Below are 15,707 nucleotides of genomic sequence, written 5' to 3' on the forward strand. Positions count from 1 at the left end.
GCAGGTTTGCTCTCTCAGAATGCAAGCAGGGGGGTCGAAGAATGTTTATGTGGAAATATGAAAGTCAATAAAATGTGTATAAATCTAAACCTGCCTTGTGTCTTGATCCCAACACCCCAGAGAACAAAGAGGGCCTGAAGTACAAAAATCTGGAAAAAAATCTCTTGGAATAAGAAAAAACAAGGGTAATACAACATTCTCTTCAAACCTCATAAATAAACAAGTAAAACTAAAACCCTTTGTCTGGCTTGCAGGGGCTGAATTACAAACACTGTTTAAATTGGAGACTTTTTGATTTACTTTAATACAGTCTCGTTCCTACTAAAACCGGAGCTATATTTATTGCATTTATATATTAATGCCGAAGGAAGGAAGAGAATCTATCACCACCAAAAACTCAAACAGGCCGCCAGTCAAGCCAGGCAGCTAGCTTTAAGCACTCTCCATGGCCCCTTAACCAGCACCTGGGGGTCTCGCCCCGAGCACATTACCCCACGTTCCCCGGCTCGGATTGACTCCCGCAGACAAGCTAGCCACACTAATTGATGTTAAAGTTCCCGGAGGAGCAATGATATTAGCATTGCATTGCAAGTGTGCTCTCCCTCTCCTACCCTCACTTGCATTCTCACACACTGGCTGCCTTTTACAGTCTACCTACACTGCTGTCCTTGTCTCAACAAATAAATCACTTATCAATGCTTTGGAAATGAAAGCAGAAGGATCATCCTCATCAACATTTCAATTCCTCTAATTAGAGCAATCAATGCTGTTGCAATCCTATTATTCAAAACAAACATCGTCATTATCAGAATATGTCTTATAATCGTTACATTGTTGCATCCATTAGCCTTTCCGAAGTATTTTATGTTATGGGTCTCATTAAGATGATCTTAACATGCCTTGACAACTGCTGCGAATCAGCAATCAGCTTCTTTAAAAACGAGTCTCGGAAAGTATTTAATATCAGCAAGGGAAACATTGGACATGTTTATAAAAATGACATTTCCCAATACATAAAAAACATCTTTAGCTATCCACTTCAATTCTTGAAGCTCGTCAGATTCGGCAGTGATGTGAGATTTGGGATTTAAAAGTGGTCTTTTGGGTGTAGTGTACCTGTTACATGTCCTTAAGTGTGAAAGATAAAACAGGATTCTAACCTGTGTAGAATTAACGCCAAGTTCTTAAAAGTTGTGCAGAATCTGAGGGACTGCTTTATCAGCTGTAAAACACCAAATACTGCTGTGAACCGAGAACCGCAACCCCCCCACAGGGAGACAGAGTGGTACATTGATCAGAAACTACACCGTCTGGACCTCCCCTCGATCCTAAAACATATTGAGAACCATGGCACCAGTAACATGCAGAAGGGTGGCCCAAATGTTAGCATGTTGGAAGCAGAAGAAACTCCAATTCCACCTCTCTCCCCCATGAGCCAAAAACCAACCTCCAGTGCCCCACGGTGTGCCCCCCGGGCCATGATAAACAGCCGGCACAGAGAAAACAGACATCAGAGCACAGTCGGTAACGCTGGGACGGGCTGATCAAGCGCGATGTACAGCAGGCGCGGTTTAGTGAACGGCGGATTAAGCCTTGATAGAAATCTAACGGAAAAAGACACAAGGCTAATTAGACTTTAAAACATGCCTTAGCGAGCACTTTCATTTTGAAGGGGGCAGAGATGGCTCAAACCCTCCACGATTCATCTATAATTTGTGATATTAAAATAACAACCGTCTCAGTTTCCAATTTCCTCAGCTGCAGCGAGGCTTAAACTCCGGGTCCAACTAATGTGAGAAGCAGGATCCAGGGAGAAGAGAAAAGAAAAGGAGAGAGAGAGAAAGAGAGAGAGAGAGAGAAGAGTGGCTTATGAGCTCGGCAAATTTGAACTTTACAGGGAAACTGGGAGCTGTACAATCAGTAACAAAAGGTCAATTCTATGCAGATTATACTTTGGTTGTTTTAAAGCTACCATGTGAACCATTTAGCTATTCCATCGTTCCAGTTTATTCCTCAGATCTCTTGCCCCTGGGGCTCAATTGCAGTGATGGAAAAGGTCACAATATAAGCTCTCACTCATGACCATTTACAAACATGTTACCAAGCATGTTGACATTTTGTAATAATAAATAGGGATATTTTAATTACACCAACAGGTAGAAGTTCCACCTTGTGCTTCACAGCTACATGCTGGGTAACATTATTTCAGCCCAGTATTACCAATTGGCTTTAATGGGCACATTTCACAGCACAGATGGGAATGACAAGGAAGCGTTGCATTATGGGACATAAAGAGACCGTACTATAAGTCACGAGTAATAACAGTCAGACACATCTACCCATTTCTGTCTTACGCTGGATGTACTGGATGGTAGTGACATGTAAAAGGGACTATATGGCTTTAAGCTGCACACCTCCTGCCCAGCGAGAGGCAGCTCCCATTTCCTGCTGACTCCCCTGGCCCCAGCTCCTCCGCGCTGGGATGATGTCACTGTCCCATATGTGCCGATTTTGGAGCCAGGACCCACTGAGCAGGAGGAGGAGAGCGCGTCTCCTACCACATCCACCTGAGAGACTCTAGATCAGCAATGGGTATGGGTCGCTGCTCTGCTGCGGGTCACGGTGGTGCCCTCTGGCTCTCTTCACCACACCGCCCAATGAATGAGCAGAACTGAAGAACACGCTCAAAATAGGGAGCTGGCGGCCGATTTCGAGCCCGTGGAGATCTGATTGATCGTAACGCGGGGTGCCAGGTTAAAAAACGCTGCAGAAATGAGGCACTAATATGAAAGGGGGTTTTCCTCAGAACTTCTAAAAGATCTTGCCGATTTGTGCTCATCCTCATTTTCATCCCCTCACATGCTTTCATTACCCTAGCCTCATCATGACATCAGTGCTTCAGCCTCTCAATGTTTAATGGGGCCGAATGCACAAAAGACAAAGCAGCATTAGATGTTTAAATATACACTTTATTAATAGTGGATGGGGTGAATTGGAGACAAACTCCCAGCTTCAGATAATTAAGAGAGCGATCAGAAGATGAGAGATGCATGTATCAAAGCATATTTCAGTCATCCACCCTTTGAAGGCAAGAGCAGGGTGTGAGAAAAGAATCTAAGTTAAAAAAAAAAAAAAAAAAAATCAAGCAATAAATAAATCAAATTGCATATTACTTGAGTGCTTATGCATACGAGCTGCTGGAGTCGAGCAGAGAACGCCATTGGCACCTCTGACCAACACAGGTAGGCCTAGTTAAGTGATCAAGCCTGTGGTTAAAACGAGCAAAACCCTATCATTTCTGTTCTTGGGAATATGCTTTTAACATCATTAAGCTTTAAGAAAAGAATGCGGTAAGAAATCTATAAGGAAAAGGTACCTCTAATGACATAAACATGCTTACAATTTGTAGTTACGTTAGTTTACTGGGTGAACGACTGAAGAGGCTTTTGGCTATGCTCCTCCTGTCCAAAAATACTGACACATTAGGTGTAAACACACAAAAAGTAGGTTTCACTTCTCCACGAAGGACAGAGATCATAAATTCAAACTGCAGTCCTACTTCGCCTTAAGCGAGGTCACAACACTATTTTACTGTGGAAGAATAAATAAAAATAGAGTTGACCTGACTTTGCTTTTTGGTTCCTTCGGGCTACTGCCGAGCTGTTGTAGGAAGTCCTTTTACTATTGGGAGGTTGTGACCCTAATCCATTATCGTTTTTAATTTGGAAATTGCTCTCGATGAGGCTGGAGACGGTTCCATTTAGGTCAAGTGAAAGTGGGCAGCACGAGGGGTTAAAATTCTAACACCACAAGAATACGAGGAAAAAAATAAAAACGAAATTAAGCGCTCAGGCTGTGGGGTCAGTGCAAGCTCTCTGTATCCACAGGGTCTTTTGATGTGATTAATACCTATTAGAATGAGTTCCCTCTATGGATTAAACATAATGAGAGATCCTGCTCTATCGCAGTGTTCTGCTTTTATTTCCACATCTACTGGAGTAGCAGACAGACGAAGGGGGGGGGGGGGGCACGCTAAAAATGTCACGCATAAGGGAGGATTTAATTAAAAATGACAGGGCCTGGCGTTGGAGAGTGCAGCCGTACACGGGGTATTTGGGCACGCTGAAAGCAGTGCTGTGATTTATAATTTAAGTAATGCTCTGCATTCCTTTTAATTCGCGTCGAGCAAAAATCAAAAGGCCGCCCCCATGAAGCTAATCCAATATGATATTTTGCAGGGCAGGCGGTCAATGGCTTTTTAAAATGCCTGTCTCTCTCTTGCTCGCTCTCTCTCTCGCTCATTCTCTCGCTCGCTCTCCCTCACGCTGCCCAGACGTAGAGAGGACTGTGATAATGGAAACATCTCTCTACCTCTGGTTTAAACTCACCAGGCCCCCTGTGCTTGGAAATTGATTGTCTGGCAAGCTGATTTGAATGCTTTCAGCTGATGGTGGAGCTAGTTAAGGTGGTTTCATTTTGTGTCCCCCTTTATCATTATAAAGTTTTTTTTTAATGGGAGTTGCATCAATGAATCGTACAGGCGGCACAACTGCTCTCCGGAGTTTCATACCCACCCCGCTCTCCTCACCAGACACCACGTCCTAACCTAGCCTATCCTTTGCTCTCAGGCCGAATGCTTGGCACAAAAAGCAACAAATGCAAAATGGGGTTTCAAAGCTGCCCTCACAGATCCCCGCAGCTCTGATCTCCTCAGTGCCGCCTGGGGTCGTGCCGGGCGCTGAATGGGCATCTATCTCTACATGACCCACAGCCTCCAGCCTCACCACCCTCTCCTCACAGAGGCCAGCATGACACAGAGACCCTCTACATCTGCTTATCCACTTGCTAGCGAACCGGCATTTCAATTCTACAGCTTTCAAACCGATGCCGAAAGAGGTCAAAACATTTTACCTCAAGTTTGATAGAATATGAATATAATCGAAAAACTAATTTGAAAACAAGGATTTGAGTGATTCAATTAATTCTCAGGTTACTGCAACCACTTTAAAAAAAAAAAAAAAAACGGGTTTTGAATTTGAGCCTCCCAAGAACTGTAGGTGACCAAGCTGAGGCGAGGGTGAAGGAGGCACTAGTGTTATTGGTCTCATTATAAGCCGGGCCCATGCCATTCCCTCCCTGCAAGGAACACAAAAAACTCCTTTAAATAAGCACCATGTCCCTCCGAGCATTGGGAATGAATCGGTTAATAGAAACGGGCTGCCGAGCTGCGGTGAGTTTCACCCCTCCGATTCACTCCTGACCCCAGACACACTGCAGGGAAACCTCATTAATAAACCTCATTGGCCCCTCTGCTCTCCGGTGGTCGCCATGAATGGAGCTGCCCTCTCCTCAAAGTGGAGAGCACTCTTTGCATTCCATTTGATTTTTTTTTCCCTTTCTTCTCCCCTCCTCCTTTTAAAAGCACCAAATGTAGCGCGGATAAAAGCCGCATAGAAATGCGTAACCTTGTCCTAGTTCTCCCATTGAGAGCGCTGGCCGCACAGGGCTGGAGTGGAGGCAGTAATTAGCTGGAACACTATAGTAGTGGCGAGGAGCAGAAGCCCAGCCCGAGCGCGCAGAAAAGCCATCAGGTCTTAATTCCACAGTCACTTCTCGAGAAAGAAATATGGGCACAGAGTCACGTTAATAATAATAATAATTACAACAGGAAAAAAAAAGTATTCTAAAAGAAGCGATACTTGCTCCCTGTATCACTCTCTCTTGAGCTGCTCTTGAACTATGCTTTTCGTATGCCGGGAAAGCAACAGAAAGAAAAGCGATAATGCTCCCTCAGTCCTTTCCGACGGACTACAATCCTTGTATCTTCTGCCCCCGGAAAAGATCAATGCCGTAATAATCGGAAAGCAAAAAGGATGATCTTCATTTGAATAAGACCGTACGGAGCATAATTAAAAGCTGACCACACAAATTGAAGCCTGCATTGTTCACACTTGGAGACACCTAGGAGAGTTTGTTTCTGCCTGTTGTATTTTTTTTTTGTCATTCCTGCTCTTGCGGAAAACAAATGTTATTCAATCTAAACGAGGGCTGACAGAAACACCGCGCCTCGTATAAAAGAGAAGCTATCAACCTTTACCGTCTTGTTGTAGACATAACTCATGGCCCCTGTCAATAGGACCAACTCTGTAAACGTTTACAGCCTCTCTGGCCAGGCCTCTGACCGAAAGTATGACACAGAGGAGAGACACATCCCTGAAGAGGCGTCAACACAGAGGAATTCTCACTCTCATGCCTGAAACGCTATACTCAGTTTTACCAGTTTAACTTCCACTGGTACTGGTAACCACTTCTAAGCAATGGGACTATTTTTTCCATCTTAACGGTAATTTGGCAAAAGGAGCTGGAGTTAAGAGTCTGATTAGAGCATGCCAAGTGACGCACTGTTTGGCTGAAGGTTCCTAATAATGAGTCTTTCTCCAGGTCCAACCCCCCACAGCCCAGCCCTTGTGCCCCACAAACTCACATTTGCGGTTGGTGGGGTGCGGTGCCTCCAGGGTCTTGCTGGCACAGACCAGGTGCTGTGGGGGGGGGTTCTGCCTCCTCTGCAGACAGGCCAACATGGTGCGCCGTGGGGTTCTACAGCCGGGGGTCGCTCCGTCGACTCTGAGGGGGAAAAAAAACACAGAAAACAATTACGTCAACTCTGAGAGATGGGGATTTTGTGACGAAGAATAAATCCCTACTGCAAGTGGCTTTGATTAGGAAATATGGGAATGAGACACACAATTATCAATATTCATGACACTGCCCTGTCGAGAGATAGATGGACACCATTTACTTAAGCATTCCTACTTTACTTAAGCAGTCCTACCACCCTGGCATGAGTTTATAGCCGCTTTCCACCCCCCCACCCCTGTGTCGTTTCTTTTCTTTCCTGGGCAGCTTTTACAGTATGATTGATGGTTGTGTCTATCGTGATCAGAGAATGGAAATGCCTAAAACAGCAGTCTCTCCGCCATAACTCCGGCCAGGCAGGGTGAAAGCTCTCGGAAGTTGGCGGCCGATCCTAAAGATGCAGAGGAGAGAATGTGTATGTGTGTTGGAGGGGATTGGGGGGGTGGGGGGAGTTGGTGCCAACCGTACATCAGGGCCACTGACAGCTCTAATCAATCTCCCATCAAGCCATAAATCTCCCCTATGCCCCCCCCCCCCGTGCCAATACAGAGAAACTGCAACAAGGGCAAGCAAACGGCAAGCTGAAGGGATAAGGAGAAGGCGACACTTCCTCAAAAGAGCATCTGAACTCGCAGGACAGAACCACTGGAGAAATATAGACCGAGCGAAGCAGATCTGACGGGTCCCTTCGCATTAGCTTCATTTCTTTGGGATTTAATGAGGCTTATGCTACCAAACCAGACTTTTAAAGTACATGCAAAGATTTTTTTTTTTTTTAATTGACAAGAAACAGAAGTATATGAAATGACCGATGGCTCCGCAATGTTCACTGCAGTAACCAGCTTCCACTTATAGTCCTACCCCATGCTGGATTAGTATTTCTCTACACAGCTAGTCCTCACAATCTCGCCCGTGCACTGTTTCTGAACTAATTAGCCTCTCTCCACTCTGCGTAGGCCCGAGTCTGACCTGAAGGAATGCCAGAAGTTTCCTTTCATTTCAATCATTTTATTAGCAGACGGGAAAAGCTGCTGTCTCTGACTAAAACAACAACAAAAACAGAGGGAAGAATACAAAAATAAATGATTAGTTGATTGTTTTTTTTTTTAATATAAACTCACCAAAATAAAATAAAGAAAACACAGGAGAAAGAAAACGCATTCAACTGCCAAGCCACTCTGCCTGCGTTCCTTTGTGTTTGCCTCTGCGTGTCAATATGTGCCGCACATCTCCTATTGTCACTGCTCATCAATATCAAACAATATAATTTCCAGTCATGCCAGGCTCCACACATTTTAAACAGAGAACAGTTAAATATTTAATTTTTGCTGTCAGCACTACTGTCTCCAGCCGTGATCTACGGTGGATTATTGAAAAATTATTTTCCACGCATGAGTCAGAGGCTGGTCCTGTTTGATTTTATTACATTTATTTATTTTTACACAAACGGCTAAATGAAAATATATTTAAAAGAACCAGAACTGCTTGCCATCAATCCATTACTTCACTTTATAGTTTGCATTTTAATATAAAAGAAACCCATTACAATAATTATGAGCTAACTTAATAATGTCTAACCAGCCACCCACACTTCACTGGTATGTGTGCCACCGAACACCACGCTTCGCACAAAGAAAAGTACCACACAAAAGGGAAAAAAATACCTCTTTCACTCCATTGCTTTTAATACTAAAAAGTGTTAGTCAGAAATGGCATTGTAACTTAAAATGAAAAATGACTAATTGTGTGCAATGCTTATGCACTGCCTAAATTCTGATTTGTAAGAAATAAAAGCAGTAGGCAGTAAATGAATCCACCAAATTGCTTGGAAAACAAAAGGGTTTAAAAAAATAAATAAAACCTGGGTTGTCTTGGGACCCGGTTTCTCTTTCTAGATGAGGCAGTTACCGTTTCGTTCTTTTTTTAAATTCACCCCACCAAGCTAATGATTCTGGCAATTTTATCCGTGGGTGTAAAGGATCGGTAGCTCCGTGTGGCAGAGCAAACAACGAAAAACAAAGCTTTAAACCAAAATAATAATCATACAAAAAAAGATCTACAAAAAAACAGTATGCTAGGTATTCATAAATATAAATGCAAATAAAGAGACTGAGAGAGAGGAAACTGAATTAACCCAGGAAGAAGAAAAAAATATGTAAACCTGTTTAGATGGTAGATGTACAGAAAGGTTACATATCTGAAAAATCTATTTAAAGCCCCTCTTCCCCCCTACATACATTTCTCACAAGAGCAGCTTAATTGAAGGCCTCTATGAAGGGAGCAGAGCGATATGAAATGCGAACCCTGGCTGTATCAACTTGATTAACTGCACCTCAACATACAGGAGGAACAAAACCAATCTGATTCCAGCCAGGTGCCAGGAGATCCTCCCACCTCTCCATAAAACCACGCAACCACTTTCATCTAATTATGGACTATTCACGGGCTAAAAGCCTCCCTCCGTCTCTGCTTTGTGAGGATACTAATTTCACAACAAACCCTTCCACTACTGAGCAATTGTTAAAAGAAAGTGTGTGTGTGTGTATATATATATATATATATATATATATATATATATATATATATATATATATATATGAAAAGAAAAAAGTATAAAGCTTTGCCTCATGGGGAATGCCTCACGGTCTTTCACTCTGAAAATGAAAGACAATTGTGTAACTACCTTTCATTATTCTCCATTTTCTCCTCAGCAAATATATTCTGAAAAGGCATTATCCTTCCTGAATGGGACCATTTTTTTTTTCCATTTCAAAAAACAATTTTCCTCTATAAGTGCCTTTAAGAGAGAGGACGGGGGGGGGAAGGAATAAGTCCCTGAGTTTAATGTTTGTCACTTCTCTCTCTCTCTCCTCCTTTTTCCTGCCTATGTTCACAGGCAGGGTAAAAACACATTTTAATTCCCGAGCTTGAACTGCATTTTAAGGAGAAGACATTTACCTTTAAAAGATGAAGTGTCCCGGTCACAGTTCATTGACTTTTCATTAAATTACATTAGGGATATAAAATGTTTCAGGGGTGGGCAAAGGAAAAAACACATCTGACCATTTAGGCTGTTTACATTTCTCAGGTCCCGTTCAATTGTTCAGTTATCTTAGCACCATTGTATGAGAGGGAGGGAGGGCAGGACAGTTGTTTTGGAAGGAAGGGAATCCAATGCAGATTCACGGTTTCAAACGTCAGCAAAAACAGGACAAAACAAAGAAAAAAACAGGAAAACGAAAAGGCAGTTTTGTATCAATAGCTTATACGAAAGCCATTCATAATAAAAATAAAAAAATAAAACATTGGTAACAGGAAAAGTACAGTGTACAGCCTTTCAGATTTCTCCCTCATTTCAATGTGCCACATCTGACACCTGTTGAAACAATGCACACTGTCCCTGGCAGCCCGTACTGCGCACTTGGGTTTTAAATAGGAGGTCAGCTGGCGACTATGTGCAAAGAACAAACAATTTCCATCAGTCAATAGTCAGGAAATAGATGGTACTAGATTTAGCAACACATCATCATGGGTACTGGTGCTCAATGAATGGACAAAAAGCAAACTTTTGAATGTGGAATACAAACCAAGAGAGAGATTTATTTACAGTGAATGGTGAGTGTAATGGGTTTGAGTTTGATGGGATTATTGGTGTGAATTCTCTAAACATGTAACTAGTTTGTCCGCCAAAACCATCTGATGAAGGAGAATGTGTGGTTCTTCCAATTGGAACAAATGGTGTTACAAGGTCATGTGACCCTAATCTGAGCTGGAAATGGGGTCAAGTGACAAAACTCACTCTACACTACGATTCCTCAGGGCTTCCTCATACACCTGCAGAGGTACAACCCTAATAAACCCCCCCGGATCAGAGACATCACATCCTCCCTCCTCACCGGTCCACTGCTGGGCAAAAGGGGTATGATTTTGATTCTTCTATGCAGACGTATCCTTTTAGGAAGCTGTCCAATACAACATATGGTTTCTGACTATGACGGTAAAATGCTTTTGGGCATAATCACAGTTTATGTTGATTTATTTATTTTTAAAGAGTTTGGCCGCAGTGCAGTCGCCACCGAAGATCCCCTATAGATGTTCTGTATGTCCACCCGGCAAACAGGGGGCCTCTGTCCCTAATTGAATCGTGACCACCGGCTTGTTGAAAACACGCTATCCAGCGCTTTTAACAAGCCACAGATCCTCTTCTTAATAAGCCTAAACAAGTTAATCCAATCGCCCCGCTCCAGCCCTCCTTTCTGTGTCTCTTTAACAAGACACTGCAGCTCCACTATAATCCCCCCCCTGCACTGACACATGAATGGGGAGAGTCTGAAAGACCCCATTAGGAGCCGCCTGCCTGCCTGCCAGTCCCGGCCCCCCCACCCCCCACACACACACACTCTCTCCATCTGAACAAACTGCCCCATGGCACAGAGCACACAATAGGAGAGGGCTGTGTATACAAGAGCCACACTGACACACACACACACACAACAGGCAGATAGAAGCTCAGTGCTAAGTACATATGCACAAACCCAAAGCGCGCATTTAAAAAAAGGCACGCACACAGGACACAAAACCCTGCATTGTTAACAGCAGGCCTCAACTGGATACACAAGAGCCAGTGATACAATTCCACCCCCCCCACCCCTTAACAGCCTTGAAGCCAGAAAACAAACACAATTTTAATGAGATTTCTTTTGAACTAAAAGCATCTTGCGGGTGACAATTTTCCACGTTGCTCAAACAGATCTGCGAGTTCGGTTTCTTGAGTTTTATGTGTTGGGGGAAAAAAAATATATAATAATCAGAAAAATAAATAATGTTAAGAAAGACGTGTTATTTCAGCAGCTGGTCACACATTTAACTTCTTCCATCAGTTAGGAAAGTCTTTAAATAATTAAATTTGATGAAAAAATGTAATTGTGTACGCTCAGATTTTTGCCAAATGGTTTAATTAACACAAAACTTTGCACGGAAAACTAGCCTGTCTAACTGCCACATTATGTCCAACGTGGCTCCCTGAAACTAGTCTTCTGTGTCCCCAGCCTGTGATGTCACGTGGCACAGAGAGCAGTAAAAGTGAGACAGCTGGGATTTATTTAACAATATAATTAAAGATCCAGTCAGTGATCAAAGAAACAAACATTACATCTTCTTAATACTAGTAAGGAAATAGAATGTTTTTCGTGATAATTGTGTTTTCATGCAATACTGTTCAGTTGACCTTTAAATACCACCCTGCAGCAAAGGCCAACAAGCAAGGTGGGGAGCACTGATATATATATATCTCGCTACAGGGCTGTTCCAGCTCAGAGGTGGTCACTATAGGGTGATTACAGGCTGCCAACTGGGTCCAGTTAAGACTGCAGCCAACCGATCTGCTAGGCCAAGGCTCAGATGAAACAGGAAAAAATGCTGACTTACTACTAACCTCTTGTGCAACTGGTCTGGCAACAGGTAAACAATTAAATCATAATAAAAAAAATAAAATAAACCTTTGGCCAGCACTCCTTAAAACTATTATAAAATAACAGGCCAGGTGTGTAAATCAGAAGGTTAATTTCTTAAACAGTTTATGCTTTGCAGCTTCAGATGGTTCTTGTGAATAACCGTCAGTCTCACGCTTAAGGCAACTAGTGTCTCTCTCCAGCGCTGTACAACCACGCTGGAACATTTCACGGGTACTGTCTCCGTGAGAAACAATACTGCAGCGGTAGCTTGTCAGATCAATAAAGACAATAAACACACCTCTTGCTTTGTGGTTAGTGTGCCGCTTTTTGTTTTCCACCTGGCCTGCTTGTCTTCCTGTGTGCTGCAATAAAATACCTGCAGTTTCTATAATGCATTGTGCTGCACGTCCGAGGCACTCTTTACAACACTTAACACATGACCAACCTGATTAACTGAAGCTGGCAAAAGTGAACTCGCCTTCAGGCAAATTTATTGTCCACACATTTCTGTTGAGGAGACAGTGTGGAAATGCTTACCCTCTGTGCAATTTCCACTAGGCATTATTCTGCTAGCGCTGCTGTCCTGAAACACTATTAACAAGTGCCCCTGCCGCTTGTGGGTTTTGAAAACTATTTTTAAGCGTGCTCTGCAATTTGCATTGAATGCATTAATTCATTAGCACAGCACAAATGAAATGGTAACTTGCCAGACTGAGTTTCTTTTCAATACATTAAGATGGCTGAGAGTTCCAAATGACGGGGCCATTGTGTCCCAGATCTGAAATAATACCTCCGTTCTGTCTCGTATATCCCTCCGCAGATTAGTACAAGAGTGCCAAAGACAATGGTTTCCAGGGGCCCCCTGTACACACAGTTTAGTCTTTAAAAAGTACACAGAGACTGGGCTATTTGTCAGCCTCGAAGAATCCAAAAGAGAAACACAAAAACATGAACTGGGAGACAATTATCTAATCTCGGGGATATACAAACTAACAATGTCTCCGTCTGTGAAGAGAGCGACCGACTGGTTTAGTACGGGTCACCCACACATAATCTGCCACAGATATGCCAAGGCAAGGACGAAGACGACATGAAAAACAAACGACACCCACTCCTACCCCCAACGTACGTACGCTCTCCTGTGCATTTCAAATGCCACACAAATGTGTTTGTCATTGTTGTGGGTTACAATGCAGGCTACCAACTAATCAGCGGGGAGCTTAATATGAAAACGTAGGGTGGCAAACAGTAGTCATAGGCCTTCAGTTGTGCAAAAAGAGATTTCTTTAATTTCAATTGTCACAGAGGTTTGGGTAATAAAGTATTGTATTGTACAATTCAAAATATTCTCCAATTCAGTTCTTATGGGAACTAAAGTAATTATGGTATTCTGAAAAATAAATTGACTATGGGATGGGCAAAGGTAAAGAAAAACTGAGATGAACAACTTTGTGCCCGATAAGCCAGCCTGTCGCAGGTTGTTCATCTCCAAGTCTGTTCAGATTCAGCTGTGGCAACAACAGCAGTGCCATGCGAGACCGGCTGGGAATGGGCATCGCCTGGCACTGGCCCAGCCCTGCCTCAGCACATCGCCTCGCTTGAGATCCATCTGCATTTTAACTAATTACAATCAAGCCTGATCCGATTTAGACGCCTCTTTACCCGCGTCGCCCCATCTCTTTTTATCGCCTGCGGTCCCCCTGCCGCGCGCCACAATAAACAGCCTTCTCAAAAGCGGGATCTCCCCCTTGCTCTCCTCTCAGTGGCCCTGCTGTTTGATAAGCCCCCCTGCCGAGTCTCCTTACATCAAACTTTCTCTTTCAGACAGCTCTGCCCTCCTCTCCTCCCCAGATGAGCATTGTGGAGCTCCTCTTCTGTCACCCCAAAGTCAGGATGTCTTTCAGAGCGGCTCCAACACAAACTTATCCCCACGCGGGACCGACCCTAGCCAGGGATGCCAGTACTGGCAGGCGCTAATCGGGTCCCTAAGGGAGGCACTGTTACACACCCCAGCACACCTCAATTTGTCAAGAAAACAGCAAACTATAGGACATTCAGCGGATTTGGTAGTAGGTGTGTGGGTGGATAGGGGGGGAAGAAAAATCTACTGCCTGCAAACAAATCCTTGTAGTTAATGTAACTTGTCCCCCAAAGCTCAGTTTCAGTGGAGAACTGGGACATTTTCAATTCCAAGGCCGTCGAATACGGACAGTAAACAAAAGATGTGATTGGCAGGACACACTACGGCGCTGAAAACGAATGACTTCTTATAAAAGCAAAAACAAACCAAAAAACAAGCACATGCACAGGGACCACCAGTAAGAAACGACTTCCTGTTCAATTTCACAGCGGTCTCACCGTGAGAAATAATATTCGTAACCGCTAAACAGAGCATGTCCTGTAAAATGATTGTGCGGAGTGGTTGAGTTATGCACACAGCAGTTTTTGGCTCTACCAGAGCAGAAGATAGGAAAATAATATAATAGCTCAGCAACTGCTATGCTGTCCATTTCACTTTTTAAATCCCAGCTGAATTATATTTAACACTCTTATTCTCTTTCTGGATAGGGAAGGAAAAGTTCTAAATGGCAAATAACTACTTGGCACAGAAAGCGTATTAAAATAAAGCCTTCCTTCTTTTCGATTTCCAAAACAAAGAGATGAATCTGCAGAAAGCATGTCGAGTTAATCTTAAGCAGGTAAGTTATGAGGCGAAGTCTTATATGAAAGTGCGTCTGCAAGCAATGTTGGCACAAAGCACAGATGTGAGATTCTCAGATGTGACCTTGCTTATTCTCCGGTCTTTAAAGATGCTGTTCAATCACTTGCCTACATTGTCATATACATGCATGTTGTTTCATCATAGTAACCACACTATGTGTGCAAGGATAAGTGCAGTAGCATTGCACAGGATCTCCATGTGGAAAACTGGCCTATTTTTAAAGATCTGATCATTTAATGTGCAATATAGAACCTGCCATCAAGTAATGGGTTTGTCATTTGCAATTGGAAATTTTTTTGATTTAATTCGGGCCTATATTTTAGAAACGGCTTGGCATCGCTCCCACACGATGATTCGATGTTCGTTTTCCATTTCGGAGAATCATGATGTCTACAATACACAATCCAATTTACTGGAACAGGACTGAAGTAGATAAAGTGAGTGTTTATGACTCATGAGGCAAACGTGGAGTCACCAAATGCCCAAAGAATTCAAAACTAAGCTGTTAAACCATGCTAAACAGCACATTTTGAGTCCCCATTTGACTTTCCATTTCAGCGGTTATTTTTAACAATGGCGGCCTTGATCAAAGACCATTTTAGACGTTGTAAAAGTCAAACGCGGAAACGCATACTCAGGATTTCTTTGTCACTGCATCTCTCTCTTGTTTAAAAGGGTCTAAGCTGCTACTGATGGAATAAAGAAAATGCAAAAGGCTTCGATGAGTTTGGAATCACAGGGGAGTTTGCAAGTAGAAAATAAGAAGAGAAAGGAAAAATAAAGAGACTGAAAAGACAGTAATGGGTTATACTCACCCACGAAGCCTTTCAGGTTTGTAACCATAAGGTGCAGATCCACATTTTCAGTGTCTCCTGGAGAACTGATCTTCATCTCAT

The 15,707-nt window shown here is 43.1% G+C and overlaps 1 protein-coding gene across 1 annotated transcript in view; it reads right to left on the reverse strand.

Moving 5' to 3' along the window:
- The window catches only part of fam222aa (family with sequence similarity 222 member Aa), a 67,231-nt gene that overhangs the window by 24,290 nt on the left and 27,234 nt on the right, over positions 1-15,707 (reverse strand). The window contains exon 2 of the mRNA XM_066689236.1: positions 6,485-6,624. Within this exon, the coding sequence (XP_066545333.1) occupies positions 6,485-6,581 (97 nt within the window). The 5' untranslated portion in view covers positions 6,582-6,624. The remainder of the gene's footprint in view (positions 1-6,484; positions 6,625-15,707) is intronic.

Source organism: Amia ocellicauda, chromosome 17 (assembly GCF_036373705.1).
Source record: "Amia ocellicauda isolate fAmiCal2 chromosome 17, fAmiCal2.hap1, whole genome shotgun sequence".
Lineage (NCBI taxonomy): Eukaryota > Metazoa > Chordata > Actinopteri > Amiiformes > Amiidae > Amia > Amia ocellicauda.